At 38.2% G+C, this 26,575-nt stretch overlaps 2 protein-coding genes across 6 annotated transcripts; one reads left to right on the top strand and one right to left on the bottom strand.

Moving 5' to 3' along the window:
- The first annotated feature begins 7,403 nt into the window (after positions 1-7,403).
- On the top strand, positions 7,404-13,162 carry LOC121799023 (protein PTST homolog 3, chloroplastic-like). 5 transcript variants are annotated; one of them, XM_042198332.1, is made up of 13 exons: positions 7,405-7,693; positions 7,795-7,914; positions 8,664-8,794; positions 8,908-9,102; positions 9,782-9,944; positions 10,161-10,221; positions 10,316-10,366; positions 10,470-10,523; positions 11,501-11,620; positions 12,015-12,142; positions 12,371-12,422; positions 12,631-12,794; positions 12,892-13,162. In XM_042198332.1, exons 1-12 carry the CDS (start codon positions 7,542-7,544, stop codon positions 12,748-12,750), a joined length of 1,347 nt encoding a protein of 448 aa, XP_042054266.1. In that variant the 5' UTR covers positions 7,405-7,541; the 3' UTR covers positions 12,751-12,794; positions 12,892-13,162. The 5 variants fall into 5 exon arrangements, with proteins under 5 accessions (XP_042054268.1, XP_042054266.1, XP_042054265.1 ...); XM_042198334.1 differs by having other exon boundaries at positions 7,404-7,693; positions 8,953-9,102; positions 12,631-13,162; XM_042198331.1 differs by having other exon boundaries at positions 12,631-13,162.
- An 809-nt stretch (positions 13,163-13,971) lies between these two features.
- Positions 13,972-15,886, bottom strand: LOC121800786. The gene is made up of 8 exons (XM_042200287.1): positions 15,784-15,886; positions 15,202-15,278; positions 14,967-15,102; positions 14,649-14,746; positions 14,492-14,563; positions 14,287-14,410; positions 14,152-14,225; positions 13,972-14,076 (listed from the first exon to the last, which is right to left on the bottom strand). The coding sequence occupies exons 1-8, from the start codon at positions 15,884-15,886 to the stop codon at positions 13,972-13,974; spliced, it is 789 nt and encodes a 262-aa protein (XP_042056221.1).
- Positions 15,887-26,575: the final 10,689 nt, after the last annotated feature.

The raw sequence follows: 26,575 nt of genomic DNA on the forward strand, positions 1-26,575 counted from the left end.
TTGGTCACTTCAGTTTGTCCGTCCGTCTCAGGGTGATATGCGCTACTCATGCCCAGCTTAGTCCCCATTTGGTGAACAATTCTTGCCAAAAGTGACTCGTGAATATTTTATCGCGATCAGAGACGATGGACTAGGGAACACCATGCAATCTTACCACATGTCGAATGAAAGCTTCAGCCACACTTTTAGCAGTAAAGGGATGAGAGAGTGCAATAAAGTGGCTATATTTAGATAAGCGATCAACGACCACCATCACTACATCCTTTCCAGCTGATCGTGGCAGCCCTTCGACGAAATCCATTGATATGTCAGCCCAGATTACATCAGGAATTTTGAGAGGCTCCAACAGCCCACTCGGCATACGAGTGTCCTCCTTATTGCGTTGGCATATGTCGCATTGTTGTACATATCTGAGTACAGTTGCCTTCATTCCTCGCCAATAGAATACTTGGGTAAGTCGACTGTAAGTGCGTAAAACCCTAAAATGGCCCCCAATGCTCGATTCATGGAATTCGCTAATGATCATGTGCCTGAGTTCTTCGTTCTTCGGTACCACTACCTTGTCCCCCTCTTAGAAGGTATCCCCGACTGATGGTCAGTTGAGGATCAATGATCACCCCTTTCTCCACATCCTTCCTCAGTTGACAATGCTCTTCATCCTTTATCGAAATTCGGCGAATTTCGGACCATAGGCTGGTCTGGGGAACCAAGATAGCTGATAGTTCGTCAGTTTGTGGTGACAAAATTGCTGATAGTTCAGCCATGTCCTCACGCCGTGATAAGCTGTCAGCTGCTCCATTTTCCTTTCCCGGACGGTAAGTGATCTCATAGTCATATCCAAGGAGTTTTATTAGCCATTTCTGCTGTTCGGGAGTTGAAATTTTCTGCTCTAAAAGATAGTGCAGGCTTCGCTGATAAGTGATTATCTTGAAATATCGTCCCAAAAGATAGGGGCACCATACTCGAACGGCTTCCAAGATTGCCAACATCTCTTTCTCATATGTTGATCGCATCCTCTGCTTCTCGCTTAGCCCTTTGCTCAAATATGTGAAAGGCCTCTTTCCCTGCATTAAAACTGCCTCGATACCGTATCCGCAAGCATCAGTCTCAACAATGAACTCTTCGTCAAAATTTGGTAGTGCTAAAACTGGAGTTGTAGTCGTGGCTTCTTTTAATTTTTTAAAGGCTTCTTCACCTCAAGGTTCCACACGAACGACCCTTTTCTGAGAAGCTTGGTGAGCGGGCTTGCAATTTTTCCGTAGTCCCGAACAAATCTTCGGTAATATCCTGTTAGTCACAAGAAGCCGCGGAGATGGGTGATGTTCCGAGGTACTGGCCAAGTTAACCTGGCCTCAATTTTGCGATCATCAACACGAACTCCCTGCTCCGATATATAGTGGCCTAAGTACTCAAGCTCTGTTTGGCCGAAAGCACATTTGGAATATTTCAAATGAAATTGATTTTCTCGCAGGATGTAAAACACAATTTCCAAATATTGTAGATAGTCCTTCCAATCTTTGCTATAGACAAGAATGTCGTCGAAAAATACGAGGACAAATTTTCGTAAATACTTACGAAATAAGTTGTTCATTGCTGCTTGAAATGTTGATGGAGCATTGCATAATTCGAAGGGCATCACCATGTACTCATAATGCCCATTGTGTACCAAAATGTTGTTTTCGAGATATGAGTTGCATCCATTCTTATTTGGTGAAATCCGGCCCGCAGATCCATTTTACTGAAGTACGTAGCCCCGTGCATCTCATCGAGCATATCATCGATGGTGGGTATAGGAAATCTATCCTTCACTGTGGCATCATTGAGGGCTCGGTAATTAACATAGAACCGCCACGAGCCATCTTTTTTTCTTGACTAAGAGTGCTGGCGATGAGAAGAGACTGAGACTGGGTCGAATCAATCTTGTTTCTAACATGTCCTTAACTTGCCTCTCTATTTCATCTTTTTGATAGCGGGCATACCTGTATGGGGCAACGTTAATCACTGTCCTCCCATCCTTCAAAGCAATCTTATGGTCACATGCCCTTGAGGGAGAGAGTCCCTTTGGTTCATTCATTATATCTGCAAAGGGAGAGAGTCCCTTTGGTTCCTTAGATGCGGCTTCTGTTGTTGTTGATTTCATCAAGATAAAGACCGTTGTTCCGTAACTCGCCCCTTCTGCCAGATCTGCACACTTTGCTGCTGACACGGTAGTTGGTGGTGCATTTCCTTGCAGATTTTGTTTGCTCCATTTCCACTCAAATTCCATTGTCATGGCTTTGTAGTCTGTTAGGACGGGGCCGAGGTTCTCGAGCCATGGCAATCCTAGAACTACATCGAGATTGCATATGCTCAAACCGTACAAGTCTGTTTGAAAGGTGATACCTTGAATGGTTATAGGTACCGCTTCGAAACAGAGAGAACATGGCATTCTTTCACGATTGGCGACCCACACGAATATCTGTGGGATGTGAGTGACCGGCGACCCAACAATGCTTTGTCCCGCCAATGCGGCATACAGTTGACAAGCCTCTCAAATTCAAAAAGGTATGACATGAAACTTCCTGTCTGCTTAAGCCTTATAATAGCCTCATCGGCCTCTTCGAGTTCCAATGTGCCGAATCATTGCAATAGTCTCTTTTCAAATCTGGTCCACGTGATTCGGTTATGACGAGAATCGAACCATTGCCACTACTGATTTGCTTCGCCGTCGAGATGATATGGGGCCCATTGCACTTTTTTCTTAGTAGGGGTCTCTTGTGCACGAAAGTATTGTTGTGCCCGATCCAACTAAACTCGCAGGTCCTCAGATCCATTATATTTCGGGAATCCATTCTAATGGGATTTCTCCATCGTTGATTCTTCTGACTGCTATCCTGCGAGCTATCAGAATCAGATGTTTCATCTTCCCCATCCTCATCTTCGTCATAATCATCCTTGGTTGCAGCGAATGGGCTTTTATGGTCTCCCCTAGTCTCCTTTTTATTCTCATTCCGAGGTATCGATAATATAGAGTGCATCTCCTCCATGTTCTGGCACATCATCTGCACAGATTGCTGGAGCTCATTTATAGTCAATTCAAGTGACTCAAATCTAGCTTTTGTCGCCATTATCTATAGAAGTGAAGCAATATTCTTGCCCAAATAATGAACGTAACCGAGGCTCTGAATACCAATTGTTGGAACCGAAGCAATTCAGTTTAATCAATTGAAGTAAACATGTACAGTAGAGCAAACTTGCTGCTAATTAAATAAATATTTCTTATCCCCCTTTTTCAAAGGAAACTACAACGGTTTAAATAGTAATAGAAAAGAAAGAGACACAATGGTTCAAATGAAGAGATGCATTGCTTCAAAGAAAGAGACTCTTCGTTTGATTGGCGACTCTTGGACCAACTCAGACATATTCTTATGCAGCCCCTCTTCACTTCTATGATGGTTTCCGCACCCGAGTGCCTCGACGAAGGGCCTCCCCTTGTTTGGAATTGGCCTAAGTTCAGTAGAGAGCTTTTGAGACTCATCATCACAGTCACTACACACACACACACACACTTGCATACAGTTACACACACACACACTTACATATAGTCACACCCACGTATTACACACTCACATGCACAATGCACATACTACATGAGTGTGTGTATAATTTCTTTAAATTCAATTCTATATAAATTACATCATTTTTATCAAACAAAGGATTTGGAATTCCTTTCAATTCAATTCCAATTTCGTGTATTGAACGAACCTTATAAATAAATCAAATCCAGGGATTGAACTAGTAAGATATCATATAAGGACCTAAATCCTTAGGTCATGCTTAGTAAGATTGAATTGAATGATATTTCTATTTTTATTTTATTCCTTTGTTTGATACTCTCTCCGTTCTAAGGAAGATAACCCATTTCTAGGGCAGATGGGATTTTATGTAATTTTATTTTAAGTGTTAGGTAAAGAGAATAAGTACGAGAGATGAAATAAAGTATAGATAAAATTATTTCTATTTTTAGTAATGAGTTGAGACAAATGAGAAAGGAAAGTGAGTCATCTTCAATATAATCATGAATATATATTTTTCTTACTATTTCTTTTGGAATCACCTTTCTTCATAGGAATATCTATTTCTTACATTTAGCTAAGGAATGATTCGAAGACTAAGTTAATTATTACTATGAGAAAGTAAGGCAACTGTCATTTTAGAGAATTAAATTACTTGCATTGTAAATTACTGAAGTTTAAAATTTTATAGTGCTAACGTTTAATTGTAACAGCCTTATAATAAAGAAAGGAAATAATAATAATGAAAATAGGATTTATTGTACATTATGACTTTTAATGTAAAATTAGTAAAGTGAGAGATATATAGAGAGAAAGGGATTGAAATATTATTAGTAAAAATAAAATTCACTTTTATAGAAAAAATATTATACTAATAAATAGATAGACACTAACTTTGATGGATGACCAAATATAAATAAAAATAAGATTATTTTTTGATGAATTTATGATTACGGTAGTTCGAATACCATGCACCTAAGTTTTAAAAATACTTTTTCAAGGATGTCCGTATGAGTATAATCACATTTCATTTCAAATATTTTTTTTACTATTTCGAGTCTTCTATGCCCTTTTGTCCTTTTCTTTTAACCATTATGTCACTAAATGATTAAAAGAGAAAGGCATAAAAGACTCAAAGTAGTGATATAATATCTAAAATGTGATTAATACACAGATGCTTGTGAGGATATTTTTTAAACTTAGAGGCATGTAGTTCAAACAACCATATGTAGGTTCTTAATTTTGTACTCCTTCCATCTTGATTAAGACGATACATTTCATGCTGACACAAAATTTTAAGAGCACCCGCAACGCGTGCCGTTGTGGTGCCTTATTTCGTTCCGGAGGAACGGAACCGCGGCGGCACGCGTTGCAGCCGCCCGTTCCGTCGCCATTCCGTGCCGGTGCCGTGCCGGGTGCCGTTCCCGCGAGATGCGGCACGACACGTTCCGCCACGCGCCGAGGCGACGTGGCGGCCTCCCATTCGACGCGTGACGCCCACTCGCTGCCCCGCGAGTGGGCGTCGTCACGGTGACGCAATAATTCGATTTTTTTTTAAATTCGAATTTAATAAAAATTTTTTTTTTTTGCAACGGTATTGTTACCGTTTTTTTTTTGCCGTTATTTATTTATTTTTTAAATTTATTTACTCTATAAATACTCCTATTTCATACTCATTTCACTCACAAACACACATCTATTCCTCTCAAATCCTCTCTATTTCCACCCCAATTTTCATCTCAAATCAACTCTGTTTTTCTTCTCCCAAATTTAATCAAATTAATGGATCCTTTTGAACAAATGCGTCAAATATTGGAACAATCACTTGAAGAAGATCGACGACGGGAGGCGGAAGAAGCCGCGCCGCCCCAACGACGCTCCCGTACTTACATCCATCGTAACCGGGAGGAAGCCGCCACAAGGTTAGTACGCGACTACTTCTGCGATAACCCGGTTTGGGGAGATACGTACTTCCGTCGCCGTTTCCGCATGGGGAAACCGTTATTTCTCCACATCGCGAATACTTTGGCAGCCCGGGAAGAGTTCTTCCAGGAAGGGTTCGATGCGGTCGGCCGTCCCAGCCACACGACGCTGCAGAAATGTACTGCAGCAATCCGCCAGCTTGCGACTGGACAAACGGCCGACATGTTCGACGAATACCTCCACATCGGAGACAGCACTGGGCGAATGTGTTTGCTCAAATTCTGCAAAGGCGTCCGGGCAGCCTTCACCGATGAATTTCTCCGGAGGCCAAGCGCGACCGATTGTCAGTTCCTGCTCGACCTTCACGAAACAGTGCACGGATTCCCCGGGATGCTCGGCAGCGTCGATTGCATGCACTGGCAATGGAAGAATTGGCCGGTGGCGTGGAAGGGGTCCTACACGAGCGGCCACAAAGGCACCCACCCAACCGTTATACTCGAGGTCGTTGCCGACTACCGCCTTTGGATCTGGCACGCGTACTTCGGGGTCCCCGGGTCGAACAACGACGTAAACGTGCTCCACCAGTCCGACCTCTTGACCGAAGTTTTGGATGGTAAAGCGTCGCCCATCAACTTCGTCGCCAACAACCGGCTTTATAAAATGGGGTACTATCTCGCCGATGGTATCTACCCGAAGTGGCCTACCTTCGTGAAGACGTGCAGTGGGTCTTCTAACCCAAAGCAGGCTCTTTTTGCGCAGAAGCAGGAGGCTGCTCGCAAGGATGTGGAGAGGGCGTTCGGGGTTCTCCAAGCGCGCTTCAACATCATCAAAGCCCCGGCTCGTACGTGGTTCATGGAGAACATGGTCGACATCATGTATACGTGCACAATCTTGCACAACATGATTGTCCAAGACGAAGGACCCGAGGCGGGAAATTGGTTCGACCCCGAATCCCCCGGAAGCTCAACCGCAAGTAGTCCTCCTCGAAGTGGAGCGCATCCGTCTATACAAGAACGGTTATCTATTCGTGCAAGGACACGCGACTCTAGCGCCCACACCCAACTCCAACAGGATTTAATTGAGCACATTTGGGCAAACTTTGGCGGATGAAATTATTAAAATTGTGTAATTTTATTTTTTTAGGATTTTAATTGTGTGCTTTTTATTTTTTTTAAGTTTAAGTTGTAACTTTGTTTTAATGTTGTGTGTTTTTATTAAAGTGTGTTTTTATTAATTGAATTTGGTTGGAAATAAAAATAAAAATGAAATTGAATGAATAGTAATTTAAGGAACGGTTAAGGAACGGAGAGTTGCAGGTTCCGTTCCTTAGTTAAGGAATGGAGTAAAAAAGTACAGTGGGGCCCGCAAATAGTAGTTTAAGGAACGGTATAGGAACAACGTTGTGGATGGCCTAAGAGTTGTTGTTTAATATGATTAATTGGAGAGATAAAGATTGAATGCAAGTATTAAATGGAAAGATAAAGAGAATTAAATATTTAATTGGGAAGAAAAAAAAATAGTTGTATGCAATAATTGGAGAGATAAAGTACCAAAATTTGAAAGGTATCATATTGTTTGAGATAAATTAAAAAGAAAAGTGTGTCATCTTAGTTGTGACGACGTAGTCAACTCTACGGAATAATGAATAAATAGTTCTTGTTTCTTTTAATTCCCATGTATCTGGATACCCGGAAACACACTTTGGATCGGGTTTGAGTATACGTTTATGACGAATTTCGGGTCAGATAACCACGGGTACCTAAAATGTGATTATATCAATACATAGATTTTTGTGAGATTTTTTTTTAAACTTAAATACATGCAAGCTATGTAGCGTCCGAACTATCATACCCTGGTTTTTAACACACTATGGAATAATAAATAAATAATTCCTGTTTTTTTTAATAGATTAAAATGGTAAATAATCCCCATTTAGTTATGGACAGAAAAAATTGGTATGGATTGTGGATTGAGGATTGAGGATTGAGGAAGTAGTATCAGAGCAGGAAGAAAGGGGAATTGAAGCTCTGTAAATTCAATGCTTCGTAGCCCATCTCTCTTTCCATGGCCACCCTTTATCATCACTTACCCTCTTTTCACTATCTTCTTTCCCCTCCTAAAATAACATCCCCTTTCCATCCTACGTCATCCCCCAACCGCCGCCACAACTCTCATTACTCTACAATTTCCGCTTCCCTCGTTAAGAAATCACCTAGGTTATTGCCTCCTCTTACTCTTCAAAGCTGGAGCTAATTTATTTCAGCGTTTTTCCCTTTACATTGGCCTTTTTTTTCATTTCTGTTTTCGTTTTTTCCAGAGCTAGTAGGAAGCCAAAGAGCGATGAAGAGCTTTGCAATGATATCAAATGTTTCTTATCCAGCGTTGGACTTCCTCAAAATCATGTGCCTACGATGAAGGAGCTCTCGCTCTATGGAAGGTCTGATTTTCATGGCTCTTTTTGTTGTTGTGGTGAAGTGCCAATGCCTCGGATTGGGACATATTAATGATGTGTGTGATCTGTTTAAAGTAATTTTTGATGTTATGTGCAATGCAAGTATTGATGAATTGTATAATACATCTTTTGTAGTTAGATAAGCAAGTGTTTGCCAATTGACATACTACAAGATATTGAAATTTGGATTGAAGGTTGTGACCATTAACATGGAGTATTTTTGTTGCAATCGAGCAATTGATTGCGATGGATGTAAGTCTTTGGACTCGAATCTAACTAGGCTTACCTGCTTCACTAATGACTAGCAACCAAGGTGCATAAGAAGATGTAGAAGCAAAAAATTATTTTGAGACCTTCACTCGATGGTACATGCCCATATCAGAGCTAGGTACATCCAAGAATAAAATAGAGCGCATAGTTGTCTTGTTTGCCTAAAATGCATTAGAAAAGTGAACTTGTTATGACAGACTTATGGTTGTATACTGTGTCTTAACTTTGATTTGAGATTTTAAATGTGATATGTGAATTGCCTGTCTAACTAAAGACCTAATTCTATGTGTTGAATATTATAATTTGGTATAGAGATGATTCATGATCATTGAAACATCTTGCAAAATGTGAAGCGAGAATAATTTTGGATGTTATACAGAGAAGTACATCTAGTTCAAGCCTTCAAGGAACCTACCTTGTACATTTACTTTACTTAGTGTGATTTTAAGTCCAGAATTTTGCAGGCAAGATCTTGCAAACATAGTCAGGCGTAGAGGATATAAATATATTCGACAGCTGTTAGAGACTTCATCTACAGAAAACATCATTGGATCAGATACAGACACAAGTCAGTTTGGGAATCCTGAGATACTTGGTGTGTCTATGATCAACCATGGATTGCGGAAACGTGTACTTTTCTCATTTGCAAATATTTGTACTATTCAAGCTTTGCATGAAAGTTTTTTGTTTTATGTTTTATCTGAAAAGGTGAAAATGACATGAAGAATGTGTTGTTTGTGGGAGTACCGTCAGATCTGACTAAAGAGGAAGACACTAATAGTTTCATAGGGGAAGATGAAGGACTTCAGATAAACGATCAAAGCTCGCTTGCTGCTGATTCCTTATCCTTGCAGGAAAAGGTGGCCAAGTTTATTCAGCTCGGGGAACTGGATGCAAGTGAAGGTAAGTTATAGTTGCACAAAGGAATCGATTATTTTATAAAGGAGACTGTTTTTTTTAGTTTTCTAGCCTATTTACCCCTTTATATACTCCCTCCGTCCCATTCTAAGGGGAGCATTTCTTTTTCAGCATGGGATTTTATGTAGTGTTGTTTTGTGAGTTAAGTGGAGAAAATAAAGTAAAAGAGAGGAAAAAAGTAGAGAGAGTAGTGTTTCTATTTTTAGAAATGTGTCATTTAGAGTGTGACATCCAAAAACGGAAAATTGTGTCACTTAAAGTGGGACGGAGGGAGTACTTAATATTTGGGCAATTGTGCAATATATTATACCCCCTCCGTCCCATAAATAGACACTTTGGGATGACAGGTTTTTAATGCGCAATGCGTAAAGTAGGAGAGAGATAGAAATAAAAAATGATTGGAGTATTGCTAGTGGAGAATGAGGCTCCCCTCATTAGAGAGAAAAAAGTTGCCAAAAAATAGAAATTGACTACTTTTATAGGATTGACTAAAATGGAAAGACTGTCTATTTTTATGGGACGGAGGGAGTAGTATTCTTTCACGTACCATATACTTTCTTTTTATCATTGATATTGCATCAATTTCGTTCATCAACACATGAAATTAATCCTCGGTTATTGTTACTTAAATGATATTGATATGAACTATGTTCTTGATCCTCAGATGGTGAAGGAAGTACCAGTGATGAAAAGGGTGACGAAGAAGGGAAAACAACTGAATCTGAAAATTCTAATGAACCTGAATTTGCATTGAGTATGTTAAATGGAATTTCTACTGCATCAGCATTGAAGGTTGAAGATCCAGCATTAGAAACTATCACCTCCAGGTCAGTTTAGATCCCTCTCTAACCAGTAGGTATGTGAGTCGATTATTGTTTTTTGTTCCCGGTACTGTACTTATTATCGGGCAAAACCTGAAAGGTTATGCATGAGCATACTGCTGACTTCCAGGGATTAGCATTACATATAAATGCGAACAAACTTCCAAAAGGCTGTGGCAATTCTCTTTCTTTTAATATTGTTTTCGTCTCTTCTTTATGTAGAAATAGTAATATTTCAACAGAAGAACAACGAAATACTAGTGGTGAGGATATGGATGATGAGGTAAGCGTAAATTAATATACTTTGTTGAAGATTACCAAGGCTCATCTGTTCTTTACAATGACTGATAATTGTATTTTTCGGCTGCCTATGGAAGAAACAGAAAGCGGAGAATCAATCGTATATCAACCATCTTAGGTTCTTGCTGGTAATTAAATTTATTGGCATGCTACTTTGAGAGTAGTGTCTGACTCTGCCCCTTGGGTACTTCTGAAGTCATAGCTAATGGTACTGTTGTTTTCTGTGCTTAGTATGAAAAAGAGAGGGAACTGGCCCAATTGAAGGAGCAGATTGAAAAGGAAAAGGTAATTTTTTTAACCACTGTATCAAGATAGAAACATGCTATCTTCTCTTAACTACTTTAAAGAACCATTTGTCTGCTTTCTGATGATGGTGCAATGCAATCCGTGTGGGTGCATGTCTGCAGTTGTTCTCATGGGCTCGTAGCTATATGTCTTTCTATATATTAACTTATACAATAGCTTTACAATGGAACTTACTCAAGTTCCTTGTGGAGATGACCTGAGAGCTAAACATCAAGATGTCTGGCATCTCATCAAATATTTCATGTAACATTAATGGCAAGTTTACATTGAGAAAATTGTATATGCTTACAGTCTGAAACTTTGGATAACAATGCAGGTATGAAACTTAGAGATCGCTATACATGAACTGTTGTTTCAGTTGTTGACAACATATATATCATATTGTGTTCTTTAATTATGTGAAGAAAATTTTTGTGGGTTAGTGGTAGATAATCTTATAGGCTCAGTAACACAGTCTTCATGAATATTGTGGTTGTAGCATTAGGTGTAGACAATGAATATCAGTAGAGTCACTTTAGGATTACCCTTCTCTGGGTGAAATTATGCTTTGATACCTGAGTCGCTTATAAATAAAGGAAAAACAGATATGCTATTGATCAAGGTGAAACTAAAAGAGATATTGACCTTTAAGCCAAGGGATGTTTTACTTTGGTGGTCTGAGAAAATCATTTTCCAAAATGAAATGCGAATATGTGTGAGCAGTATTGTTGTTAGGCATCGGTTTCTTAGTGGTGCTATGCCGTCAATCAAAAGTTATTGCTTTTGATGATAGTGGGGCACTGAACAATTAGCTTTAGTTTTGGCTATATTTTTCTATGTGATGTTTTTCTTCTCTTACATGCTCATTTCTAGATCATATAGGGGTATTTCTGCCTAATGCATTCACTTATTAGAGAATCTGAGTTTTATATAGCTAGAAAAAAAGTTACATGCCTAATTTCATTTCTACATTTCAGCTTGCTCTATCTCTTTTGCATAGTAAAGCAGAAGAGGAAATAAGCAACGCCCACGAACTTATTTCTGAGAAAGAGACTGAATTACATGAAGCAGAAGAAATATTTTCTGGACTAACAGAGGTACTTCATGTCTTCTTTTACTCGTCAGTGATAGATTTGTCTTTGGAAAGGAACCGTTTATCTCATTTGGCTATAGATCAGGTCCAAGGAAATTGAGTCTCTTATCACACCCTGTTTTCTGTAGCTGAAAAGTGACATGCTTAACTGTGTAAGACTCAGCTCAAATATTTCAATCATGAATTATTAGATTACAAACACAAAGTGATATGGGAAGTATGTAATATGCTGGAAACAAAATCTCATTTATTTGGTAATATAATACTTTAAGCTTCCAATTGTGTGCCATGATTTAGATTGGGACAATGAAGATATTAAAATGACAGTGTCTACACATGTTTTGTGTTGAATCTATATTAGCATTTTCTGAATAAAGTGAAGTTGTTTTCCTTGTTAGGTTGAGATCCAGTATTCAGGGGAAGCAGAGACTGTGGAGCTAGCTGGCAGCTTCAATGGCTGGCATCAAAAAATTCCAATGGAATTGCAATCAACATCATCAAGTGTAACTTACCCTACTGAATCCAGGTTTTTAGTGTCTCTTTATATCTTATTGGAGCTTATGCTTTACTTGTATTATGATACTAAATACAAGTCGGAGGCTGCATTCTGTAACAACGATCATGGTTTGTTTGTGTGGCCTAATATTGAATAATGTCTTCAACTTATCCGTTAACTCTTGGAAAATCATCTTGGGGTTTACTTTATATTCTGCCGAAGTAAAAAGAATAAAACTTACATTGGAAAATTTGTCAGCACATCTCAAGATTGGCGAGTGGTGTTGTGGCTGTATCCTGGAGTTTATGAGGTACGATAACAACAATAAGTTGCATATCCTGTTTTTCAATCATTGAACTGTAATAACTTGGAAGCATCAATATCTACATCCAACCCCACCCCCACACATGTCAGCTTTTCGTCTTGGTAAAATTTGGACATTTAGCCGAAGTGTTAGTGGTCAAATTAGAGACTCCACAGCTTCATCCTTATTTGTCTTATACATTGTTTTCGTGCAGATAAAGTTTGTTGTCAATGGTGATTGGAAAATTGATCCTGAAAGGGAGACAGTAAGCCGTAATGGTGTACATAACAACATTCTTCGGGTAGATAGTGTAGATGATCCTGCTAATCTGTGAAGTTGGGACTATATTCATATCTTGAGAAAAAAATGACTAGGCAGGTAGGAGATGTCTTCCCTTGATGAATATCTTTTTTCATATATACAAGCATCACTCTACGTATAATCGTATTCCCTTGAACTGACTCTGCACATGAAGAATGTCAACTCGCACGCGAGAGAGGGATGTGTAGTAGCAACAGAAACTCATAGTCATGACACTCCCCACTTCTTGATTTCTACCCTGCGAATGTGTACGTGTTTGCTTTGTTATCTGTTGCGTGAATGAGTTTAGATTTGGATTTAGGTGGTAGGAGTTTACTTAAATTTTAGGAGTATTTATTATTACTATAGTGTTTTTATCAGTTTTTTTTTACCTATACTGCATTTTGATGCCATATTCAGTAGTAGCTTTTGTACTCTTCCCAAAATTTGCCCATGCTCTTAAACTACAGTTTTTATTAGCTTCAGATTTTTTGTTAAAAATTTGTAATTATATTTTTTGGAAAGCTCGACCTCACATGTCACGTTTTTATGAATTTAATTGGGTTGAGTGCAGAATGATAATATAAAGGTAAAAGTAGTTCTATTTAAATGACCAAGTTTAGTAAAAGATTTGATCAGTCATTGGACCAAAATAGACGTGTTTAGCGATTATATATTGTGGGTTAATGCAACAATTCGATGCTGTAGGTTTAGTTAATTTAGTTAAATTAAAATATTAGTATAACATTTTCTTTGATGATTGGCATTAAATATTTCACTCTAATACCATAGCAGATAATATGACAAAACCAAAAACTATACACCAATTTTATTTAAATGTATTATTGCATAAACAAAATTAAAGAATATAAAGGAAATTAATTTTTTGTTTTGAATCGGTGAAATAAAAAAATTTAAGGAAAATGGTGGTAGGTGATTGGGGGAGTGTGCCAAAGAGAGATGTTAGGATCGTCGACTGCAACATTAGTTTGATATTGTCCGCTTTGGGTCAAGCCCGCACGGATTTGTTTTTGGGTCACTCCCATAAGGCCTCAAGCTAATTGGGGTTGGACAGGAATTATATACACCTTCCAACTTCCCCTACTCATCCGATGTGGGATGGGTTTGTACCCCAACAGTAGTATTGCTTAGAATTACCAAGTTTGATAATGGCAATCATTTACTCTTAACACATATATATATCAAGTATCCCATTTCAAAGAATGTGCACCAAAAAATTTGCTAGTAGAAGGAATTAGTAACTCAATCCTAGTTGAAGCCCCAGGGCTGCATGAACCACGAACAATGTCATAATCCCGCTGCCCAAGATTCCATGAATGTTTCGCAACCCGGGATTCCCCTACACACAAAACAAATATTCCCAGCTTCGTGAAACGAAACAGGTCCACGCGCGTAGAGAAGACAAGAAGCTCACCTCAAACAGCGTTGGCAGCAGCGTTTGAAAGGTCAAAAGAGCAAGACCGATGAAGCCCGTTACAGCATGAGGACAGCAAGAAAAGAACGAGAATCAAGGCGTGCAGGGCATCGTAAACAGAACTGCAGATATACCTCTCGAAGATGGGCCTATCGGAAGTGAGAAGAGATGTGATGCCACCAGTAGCACCAAGAGCATAAAATAAGAACATTCCACCAAGAAGCTTAGGGTACAAATCCTTGGCCTTGGCCTTTTCCTCCTGCCAAACCCCAACAATCAAGATTCAAGACAAACTTTTTGGATGCAACCTAACTATGATACTGCTTATATTTGTCCATACAATATCATCTGAGAAACGAATACGGAAGCCCAAGTAGATTCCATAGCCACCCATAGTAAACAGCAGAACAGCCTGCCGCGGAAGTGAGACAGCTCTGTTACTAGATTCTATTGCTCACTCTAAAAGTGTGAGAAGATCAAGATATCGACACATATACCATGTTTCCAGGATGGCCCCAATGCACGAGCCAATCGGGGAGGCTCCAAGACTTTACTAGCTCGACAAAAGGGCTCATTATAGAGGTCACAGTTGTAGCTCACTCTAAAGGCAGAAAGTTGATTGAAGACTTGTTTATATTTTCTGAAATATCTAACATTTTCTTCTCTATGAAGTATGCTTCAAACATATCCTTCTGCAAAATATATAAATAACTAAATCAAACTACACAAACAAAGCATTTTAACATGATGTAGAAATTATGTCAACCAAATGTAGAGAATATGTCAATAACATAGATAAAATCATACCATTAAACCAATATCAATGTCATACTTCTCGAACGGATCCATATTTTTATGTGGCTTGTGGTTATCTATTATCTCAATGGTGTTTTTCTTCATCCAATATACTACAAGATAGTAATGGAAATTTGCACAAACTGGGAAGAAGACCTGTTTGACATGAAAGATAAAATGACATTAAAGATAAAATTATATCCAAAGAACACCTGTTCATATTCTTACGTAAATGTCATTGTGAGATCTTATTACCAAATCAATTTTTCTCCAGTTGAAATCTGGTCTTCTTTGAATCTCATTATCTATTTGAGAAATGAAATTCTTCTTTGCTGTCGAAGCATCCCAATTATAGCTATGTCAATAGCCATGTCAAACAAATCATATACTATGTTTTATAGCTATGTCAATAGCTATTGTATGAAATGAAACACAATAAATCTATATCAATAACTCTTTCTGGTTCAACCTACAGTCATCCTAACAACTATTCAAACAAGCATATACTGTTATTATAGCTATGTCAATAGCTATTGTATGAAATGTCAATAATCTTAAAAATTTAAACAAATCCTTAACTGGAAGGTGATGCTTCCAATTGCGATTCTACCATGGCTAATCAACAAAAAAATTCAGTAGAAATTGAATTCATAAGAAAACAAATCCAGATTTGTTTTAATACACTAAAATCGAAGCAATATGCTTAAAATTTGAATCAATTGTTGAACCTGAAGAAGTCAGAACCATCGCTGAAGAAGTCGGAACCACCGCTGATGTGGAACGCCGATTCTCTTCGATCGACGCTTCAACCGATTCAGCTACAATCGGTGCTTCAACCGGAACCATTGTCACTGAGCTCCATTATCAAGTCTCTGATCTCCATCCCAGATAATCGAAAGACAGCCATGGTGTCCGACAGTTCTTCCCTCGTGGCATCCATTAGCTTCTCCAGTGATTCCGCAACTCTCTTGAAGGCATTCAATGCAGAAAAACAGTGGATAGTATAGCATGTCACCACATCCAATCAAAGGAACAAAATCATTGCATTTTACAACCATTGCCTAAAAATCAATATAATTTCATAATTGCATTATCCTTGAAATTGAGTTCTTCATTAACATTGACTTGAATTAGAGTTTCCCCAGAATAGCTACAGGAACTGAAAAACCACTAACTAGTAGGGCTGGAATTGCAGCGCAGAAAAGCCAGGTTGCAGAAACTGTTGTCAGCAAATCAACACCAAATTAGTGCTAAGATCCCTAAATTTGTAAAACCGACGAAAATACACATTAAACAACTGAAGCTAAGAACCCTAATTTTTCAAAATGTGGAGATATTCATCACTCAGTTCAATTAGTTTAGCTGAACAATGCAGCGAGCAATCTCCAATCAATATGAAATGAATTAATCATAAGCTGAGTAGATCTTCCCCAATTATATCAAATTCAGGTAGAGAGAAAGAGATAGAGAGTACGGCGCGGACGGTGAGACTGAGAAATTGAATGTGGCATTCTCGACGGAGAAAAGAGTGAAAGAAGCGAAGCGGCGGGGAGCGGGCAGCCGGAGACTCAGCCTGCTAGGAGGGGAAACAATGCAGCCATTTCCGCCGCTGGAGGTTCACAGAGTCTGCCCGCCGCCACCCAAAACCACCTATCAGAAGCTCTGCCTCCGCCTCTCCGAGATATTCTTCCCCGACGACCCGCTCCACAAGTTCCAAGGATCAGTCGTGGTTTTGGAAACTGATTTTGGGGCTGCAGTTCTTCTTCCCTATTAAAACACGAAATGACACTTATACCCCCGTGTTGACATAATGTGATAGTTATTGACATTTAGTTAATCTTGTGGATTAGTGGCTGATATTGCATCTCATTTCTCAATTTAGGTAAATAATCTCAACCTAACAGGACCCTATATATATATATATATATATATATATATATATATGGGAGCGTTATTCTCCTATTCATCCCTTAGATCTTTTATTCTTCTTAATATGGGCCGTTAGATCTCATTCATCAACGGTCCAGATGATCTGCATTATTACACTATAATGGTGTATTATTAGTCGGTGTGCATTATTCAATTGAAAATCTGCATTATTACACTATAGTGGTGCATTATTAGTCGTTGTGCATTATTCAACTGAAAATCTGCATTATTAAATATCATGTGGCATCAATCTAACCGTCAGATGACAAAGAACAAAAGATACAAAAGGAAATGAATACATCCCTATATATATATATATATATATATATATATATATAGGGTTTTGATCTATGCAAAACTGGATTTAAATACAGAAACGCAGAACAATATCATAATTAGGGCACTTTTAGGTCATAATTAGGTAATTTGTAGGTCATGCTAACAAAGCATGACCTAAAACGATCTTAGTATGACATTAAATCCAAATATTATAATATGACCTAAAATTGCTTAATTATGACCTTCCGTGTTTTTGGTTAATTATTGACCATTAGATCATCTAATCCTAGGGCTGAGATTTGGTCTGCATTTCTGGATTTAAACACATACTTATTTTGATCATCTCCCTATATATATATATAGGGAGATGATCAAAATAAGTATGTGTTTAAATCCAGAAATGCAGACCAAATCTCAGCCCTAGGATTAGATGATCTAATGGTCAATAATTAACCAAAAACACGGAAGGTCATAATTAAGCAATTTTAGGTCATATTATAATATTTGGATTTAATGTCATACTAAGATCGTTTTAGGTCATGCTTTGTTAGCATGACCTACAAATTACCTAATTATGACCTAAAAGTGCCCTAATTATGATATTGTTCTGCGTTTCTGTATTTAAATCCAGTTTTGCATAGATCAAAACCCTATATATATATATATATATATATATATATATGGGAGCGTTATTCTCCTATTCATCCCTTAGATCCTTTATTCTTCTTAATATGGGCCGTTAGATCTCATTCATCAACGGTCCAGATGATCTGCATTATTACACTATAATGGTGCATTATTCAACTGAAAATCTGCATTATTAAATGACACGTGGCACCAATCTAACCGTCGGATAACAAAATCGTGGGGCTAAGATTAAAAAGAACAAAGAACAAAAGATACAAAAAGGAAATGAATACATCCCTATATATATATATATATACATATATGTCTCACTGGGTTTTAATCTATCAAAAAAAGTCCTTAAGTATAGAAATACAAACCATATATGGGTCGTTAGATATGTAGATGAATGGCCACGATTTGGATTGCAAACTGAATCTTTTGGGGGCATAATAAGAACGATTTATGTCATGTGGAGGGTAAATTAGGAATAGAAAAATTCATGAACCGTTGTTCTGCTTTTTAAGAGTGGATTAAATGGGAGTCATTACTCCACACGCTAAGTTGGTGCTTGGGTTTGGCGCCGGTCGTTCAATTTAACTCTATTTCACCAAAAATTCATCCCATTTTTCATAAAAAAACCTCAAAATCGGCTGTGACAAAAACCTATAATCTATCAAATCAACGAAGAACAAATCACAGTTGACGATTCTGAAATCAATGAGAACGATAAACCTAGCGCCTTCTTCAGCAATGGTCGACACACGATCTTCTGGAACCGCGACGCATGACGGAAAAGGTTAGTAAGATTTTGTATACCGAATGTCTGAAACTTAACTCAAATCTGACCCAATTTTAACTTCAATTGGTTGGATGTAACCTAGTCTATCAAAGAATGACTGTGAAGAAGAAGGTACCGCCAAAACCCAAAGCACAGAAAGGTATGTCGACTACATTTTCTAGGTTATTATTTGAAGGATTGTAGTTTTGGTTCTTTTTGGGCACTCTGGTATTTAATTGTGATTTTTTTTTCATCAGCAATAGGTCAAAGTTCACTCAAAACTCGACTGAACTGAGACATGGTATCAATGGCTCAAAACAAGGTTAAAGTTATATGTATTTACCTTCTGAACCTCTGCTTTTGAAGTACTCATGAATTGAGATGGGATATGCTTTTATAATAGGAGACATATGGAAACATGCTAGGGAAAAAACTCATATTTTTTATGCTTTGTTTGTGTTAATGTTATACACTAATTTAATGATCTTTCAGATACAACACCACATAAATATATTTGTGCAGAAGGTGAAAGAGGGAAAGGAACTGCTGACGATGTTCCCATTTCTGGAAAAGGTCCTTACATTAAAAAGAACTCATAACTTGATATGATTGTGATACTATCTCTATTACACAATTGTTGTTTTATGACGCTTATGTCTCTGTATTAACCTCGTTCTTATGCACAAATGCATTTATAAGGGATTTTGAGTATTTAAGAGCTAAATACAATCGTGTGTTGATGGTTACAAGAAATAATCATAGCGCATTATTATTGAATAAAGCGGCGGCATCCAAACATTATGCAAAGGAGAGAAAGAAAACAAAGATCAACATAAAAAAGATGATAGCAAACTACGGATCTTAATCAATGGTTATGTCATACCTAAAACTACTGAAACTTTTGTTCATTTCTTTATAGTTTACCACTATTTTAAGTAAACAATGTTTAGACCTTGTAATTCTCAATTTTTGAACCATGTTTTATAAATATCAGTTGGATGTTATTGTTACTTCACTATATATATTATTTCATCTGTATTTATTTTAGAGTCTCTATGTATTAGTAATCCACTGTAATTTACCAATTAGTAAAAATACAGAGCAAACAAAGCTCTTCGTCTGTCAAATTATTCTGCTGGTATTGACAAATTTAAAAATTATGTCATATTAATATGACTGAAAAATACAATAAAAATGACCCAAACAACACCTATTTTTTTCCATCCAACAATATTAATATGACTAAAAATTGCACTTACAATGACCTAAAGTTGCCATATTGAATAATACATTAGTCGTTTGAGTAAAAATAGAATCGTTTAAGGGTACTGCAATCCTCTTGTTTCTTGTAGTCGAAATACCATATGATGATAATTACTTCATACCTTGGGTCATAATAAATGAATATTTGGGTCATGTTAGAGTATGAGTAATTTGTGTCATAATAATCCAATATTCGAGTCATTATATAACACTATGGAGTACCAGAATGCGTCATACAAATCTGATCGAAATGTTCGTATCAAACAAACGGAAGTAAAATAAACGATAACTCAAACATCTTCCAGGCTTTTGGGTCATACTAAATGAATATTTGGGTCATGTCATCTTCTGGGTAAATTGTGTCATAATAATCAAATAATCGAGTCATTATATAAAACTACGGAGTACCAGAATGCGTCATACAAATCTGATCGAAATGTCCATATCAAACTATATATATGGGATAGATCTGGCAACGACGACGATGGAACAGATTGATACAAAAGTATATGAAGAACGATGGTATAGGATTGAAAATGAAACACAAATGGAACAGATTGATGCAACGGCGAAATCTGGAAACTAATTGCTCAAGAATAATAAATCTCCATGGAAATAAGTATAATGGAAGATCGTCTGATGAATATGGAAGATATGAAGGAGTTGAAGTTATGGAATGTTAATTCATCACTCACGCAGATGATTTGTTAGTGAGAGACAACATTATAGGATTTTCCATAACAGACGATGACAATATATGACATAAGTAACCTTACAGGATTAATAATGATTAAAATAATAATATTTCAGAAATTAATATAGCCATTAGATATTCTAATCTTAAGATGATCTCGAGTAATCCTAAGGACCACATTTGGCCTCTATTTCTTTATTTAAACTCATTGATCAAAATCATATATATATATATATATATATATATATATATATATATATATATATAGGGATGTATTCATTTCATTTTTGTATCTTTTGTTCTTTGTTCTTTTTAATCTCAGCCCCACGATTTTGTCATCCGACTGTTAGATTGGTGCCACGTGTCATTTAGTAATGCAGATTTTCAGTTGAATAATGCACACCGACTAATAATGCACCATTATAGTGTAATAATGCAGATCATCTGGAGCGTTGTGATACGAGCCTCCTTCGCCTAGTTAGATTTGTTCCTTCTTCATTTAATTAGTTTAGATTTATTAGGGTCTTGCATATCTTTACATATATTTGTTTCTTGTTCGATAAGTTAGGACTTAGTATTATAAATAGGGAGGAATGTGATCAATTCAATCAATCAATAAGAAGAATATTATTTTGCTCTACTTACGTGACCCCTTATCAAATCCTAGTTATCGCGTTGCCCGACGGGAAGATCCCGCGCACAACTCGTAACTATTCTATCAAGAAACTCTAGCAAGCGTGCTGCCCGACGAGAGCTCTCGCGCACAGCCGGTTCTTGCTACCGCCGATCCTTCGTTAGGACGCCGGTGAAACGGGATACGACGTAGGGTCGTATCATCTGGTGCTTTCATTCTATGTACTCATGAGACGATTTACCAACAACGGAAAGGCGGTATGGGGTTCCTCACGCCCAGATTCGTTCCCGTATGGGGCGTCGCGCCGTCAACAGCCTGTTGATCGTCGCAATCTTGGGAACTCGCAACATTCACGGTTGGAGGAGTGGGAGTTCGACGTTACGCAATCGGAGGAGTTGCATCTTGATGACTCGGTGAGGGGTAAGCTGGATCGTTTATTGGATCGCCTAGACATGTTTGACGTTTGGAGGGACGAAACCGATCGCCGCTTCCAATATCTGGAGCCGGTAATCTCTCGCGATGCTGAACCCCCGGCGGCTTTGGAGGACGGAGATGTTTGGGGGGATGATGGTTTTAGGCGTACACAATATGGTGCTAAGGGATATAATTATCGAAACCCTAATGGGGGAATTCGATACAGTCAGCAGGCAGCTCGGGGTCGGCGCGGAGGCAGGGGCCGTTCGGGGTCTTGCTGGGATCCACCGTTGAATCTGCGGAACCGTAAACGTACAGTGGGGTTTGATTACTCGCAGGAGAGGCAGTCGAAGTGTTGGGACCCTCCACAACGCGTCCAGACCAACACAGCCGGATACGACCAGCCCATACGTGGGCACATGGAGGCACCTCGTTTCGATGGGACAAATGCATCAAATTGGATCTCGAGGGTCCAATCTTACTTCAATCAGTTGATGATCCCCGATGCCCAACGATTGCACTATGCGGTCATGTTATTTGATCAACCAGCGGCGAATTGGGTATTTAACTATTTGCCGAATAACGATTTCGTGACGTGGCAGGATTTCTTGGAGGATGTGCGTGATCGTTTTGATCGTCAAGGCCCTACACCATTTAGGAGGGAGAGACTACAGTTGGATAGACCGCTGTCCTCAGCGGCTACTATGGCTCTAGCACTGGAGCTGTCCGATACTACGTCAGAACGCACACCCCAGCCATCAGGAGTTGCGGTTCAATCCCAGGGAGGTTTGGGACGGGCGGCTGTTCAGCTTAGGCCACCGATGGTCCGGGTTTCGCAGGCAGAAAAGGCGGAACGGGCGCGGTTGGGTCTATGTTATTACTGCCCTGATATATGGGTCATGGGGCATGTATGCAAACAACGTTGGTTATGCTATGCTGAGGAGGATGATGATGTTCCCAACAACGCCGCTCACAATGGGGGCGCTAATCTTGATGTGGATGTTCCAATCGACGAGTCCCTAGAAGAGATCGTCAAGACCGACAATACGCCGCGGCAAGTGCTCGTCGGGGTATATGATGAGAAGATTGGTGAAGGATTTATGTCCGTAGATGATATGGAGACGAATAATGGGGAATTGGAAAACGAGTGTAGTCCTTTTGAGAATGATGGAGTCACCAACAAGTTGGAGTGTTTATGGGAGAATCAAGAGTTGATTGAGCCGTTGCAGATGGAGCTTAAGAAGGTGAAGGCCACAGGCTTGACTACCATTGTGGAGGAGTACGAGACGCCTACGGTCATCGGTGACTGGAAGCCGTGGAAGATAGACGAGAGCGAGGAAATGCAGCGTCGAGATTGCATTGCTGAGCTTCACAAGAGCTACAGAGAAATGATGCGTAAATTCGATATCCTCAACTACCAGAAGATGTATGCCGTGGGTTTTGTGCAGCAGAATGAGTTCCAGCAGTTTCAAGTTCTCCTTCAAAGGTTCATAGAAGACGAGGCCGTCCAGGGGGGGCGAGTGCAGACCTATGTCAAGGCTCGTTGTGTGTTTGATCCAGGAGGAGATGCCTCGCCGAAGCTTCTGTTTTCAACTTGTCGTCGCTTCGTGGTTCCCACCTTGAGGACAAGGTGGATTTTATCCGGGGGAGGGTTGATACGAGCCTCCTTCGCCTAGTTAGATTTGTTCCTTCTTCATTTAATTAGTTTAGATTTATTAGGGTCTTGCATATCTTTACATATATTTGTTTCTTGTTCGATAAGTTAGGACTTAGTATTATAAATAGGGAGGAATGTGATCAATTCAATCAATCAATAAGAAGAATATTATTTTGCTCTACTTACGTGACCCCTTATCAAATCCTAGTTATCGCGTTGCCCGACGGGAAGATCCCGCGCACAACTCGTAACTATTCTATCAAGAAACTCTAGCAAGCGTGCTGCCCGACGAGAGCTCTCGCGCACAGCCGGTTCTTGCTACCGCCGATCCTTCGTTAGGACGCCGGTGAAACGGGATACGACGTAGGGTCGTATCACGTTGATGAATGAGATCTAACGGCTCATATTAAGAAGAATAAATTATCTAAGGGATGAATAGGAGAATAACGTTCCCTTATTCCCTTATTCACAAATCTAGTCTTAAAGACCGAACTAGAGATCAAATAAGGACCCTTAGATCTAGTTTTTAGTGGATGAGATGAGATGATGTGAAAATTTTCGTAGTTCATTACATACACAAATTACTTCAACACGGGGGGTATTTAAGTCATTTTATAATTAGGGCAAAAGTTAGAATTCGTAGATCACAAAAATTTCACTCATTCTCATACCCCGCTTCTTCTTCTCTCAAAACCTCTCCGAAAACCTCTCTTAAAAATAAAGGATTCTTCATCTTCATCGATCATCTCCGACAGATTCAACTGAAATCGGCGACAACCATCCCCAATTCACCTTCCATTGACACAAGAAAATCGTCGATGGAAGGTGAACGACGGTGATTGCGTTCTGGCAGAACGTCTGCCTCAAATAATACTCTCTTTTGAAGCTTTATAGTTTTTGAAATTCTAATTTACTACATCTGTTTGTAATTTGGTTTCTGATTTTCGTCCAATTATTTCATGAAGCAAAGCGGAGGAAGGTCAACATAGACGTCAAATATACTCGTAGGTCAGTAGCTAAATCACAGCCGGTGGATAAATCAAAACACAAGAAAAGTTCGTTTGATGTTCAGTACTGCAAGCCAAATCCCTATGCCGGAAGGTAAAAATAAATTTATGACCTAGTCCTAATTCATGAGATGAAGTTAACTGTGTTGTATGAATTTTTTTTAATTGTGTTATATGCATATTCTGTGAAGAAATAACAGTTGAATGAACTAACTAACCTATTTGATGAAGTAATAACCTCATGAAATGAAGTAATATAAACTAACGTGTTTTGTATGCATATTTTGCTAGGAAATAAGATTGAATGAACTAACTAACCAATTTGATGAAGTAATAACCTAATGAAATGAAGTAATATAAACAGACATGTTTTGTATGCATATTTTGCTTTATAATTACATTGAATGAGCTAAATAACTTATTTGATGAAGTAATAACGACATGAAATGAAGTAATATAAAAACTGACATGTTTTGTATGTATATTTAGTTGGGAAGTATACTTGTAATGAACTAAAGAACCTATTGATAATGTTACAAACTATTTTAATGATGATATAAACTATGTTTCAAATGTTGAATTGTTGTAATGTGTTTCTTATATATATGTGAAGATAACACAGGGGAAAATCCTCTAACTCACAACGGAGTGAAAAATCAAATCGGAGGAGAAGGATGAAGAGTTTCGGAAGATGTAGTTGAGGCATGGTGGCATGCTGATGAGGACATTTGTGCAATCACCGGATGGGCCGTCCCCACGCCCTAACAAATGGGCGGTGCCCAGAATCACGGCTCAGCCCATTGAGATGGTTGGTGTGTCAAATTTGGATGATTTCTTGTATTGGACAAGTTTGTATTTTTTTTTCCTTTTTTCAAAATGGAGAGTTTGTATTTGGTTATGGGGTTTATATAGTGAGGATGGTGTGGTTTACCAACTTTCTCCTACAGTGGAAATAGTTGACTATTTTGGAGAAAATTCAAACGATTTTATTCACGCACAGTAATAAACTAATGTAATGAATAATAAACTACTACAATGATGTAATGAACCTCCTGGGATGAACAATAAATACTAATAAATATTTGATTAATAAAACACTTCACACAATCTATTCGATTTAAAGTTTGCCAAAAATTTAAACAAATTCAAATTCATAGAGTGATGAAGTAATAAAACAAATGGAATGAATTAAATAACTACAGTAATGAATCACGAAACCTACTGGAATGAAGTAATAAACTACAAAGAAATTAATGAAATACGAAATCTGCTAGAATGAAATAATTTTCTACTATAAGGAAATAAGCTCATCTATCTTGTCACAATTCTTGAATCATGCCGACCAACCTCGCCAAATTTGGCGAATTTACAGCCAAGCTTGGACATATCCTTTATTACTTTCTCAAGGCGTGAAACTTTCCGACTGCTGCAACCCTTGGTGTTGATGACATCAGGAGGATGGACTTCAATTTCACTATGGACTTGCGAACCATATAAATTCTAAATCATCTTTCTCTTGTCACTTTAGGACAAGAGAGCCCCCTCGCTAAGTACTTATTTTTCATTTCAACAATGATATATTTTAATGCACGATTTGATCAATATTGCCCTCAATAAGCCATGCGACATCGTAAAAATCTGCATATCCACCACCACCACAACAACAAGAATCATCATTCAACCAGAATTTAAGTTCATTCGTCCATGCTATTACTTCATTTATAAAGGTAATTTAGTTCATTATAAGTGCAATTAATCAAGTACTTATGCATACAATACACTTCAGATTATCATTTCATATTAACCGGAATTAAGTTCATTCAAACATGTTATTACTTCATTCAACTGGATATTTGGTCCATATTAACTAAAGCTTTACACAAACTTATGCATACAACACAATTGAGTTCAAGATACTTCATTCAACCTGTGGATTACTTCATTCAGCCAAACTGCTACTTCATTATTGATTTGTTTATACTACCGGCATGAAATCGAAAAAATATTCATCAACAAGGTTCAACAAGAGATTGTTCATCACATTGGTTAAAATACCTTATCAATGTTAAACACATATTAGGTATCCAAAAAAAATAATTGGAAAAATCATGAACCATCAAATGAGTTGTCCTCTTCTTCTAGCTTATATGAATCTATTTAAAAAAAGTGTCATCTGGTATTGTAGATCATCCACAATTGAAGCATTACTTTGTTCATCATTAGTCGTTGGAGTAGATCCATATCTTCAACCGCTAAATGAGTGGGTGTAGTTTCAAATCCATCAACATGTTGTCAATTTTCATATCATCCATGCTCTGAGATGTTGAATTCGCCATGGAAGTTTAGA

Source organism: Salvia splendens, chromosome 4, assembly GCF_004379255.2.
Source record: "Salvia splendens isolate huo1 chromosome 4, SspV2, whole genome shotgun sequence".
Taxonomy (NCBI): domain Eukaryota; kingdom Viridiplantae; phylum Streptophyta; class Magnoliopsida; order Lamiales; family Lamiaceae; genus Salvia; species Salvia splendens.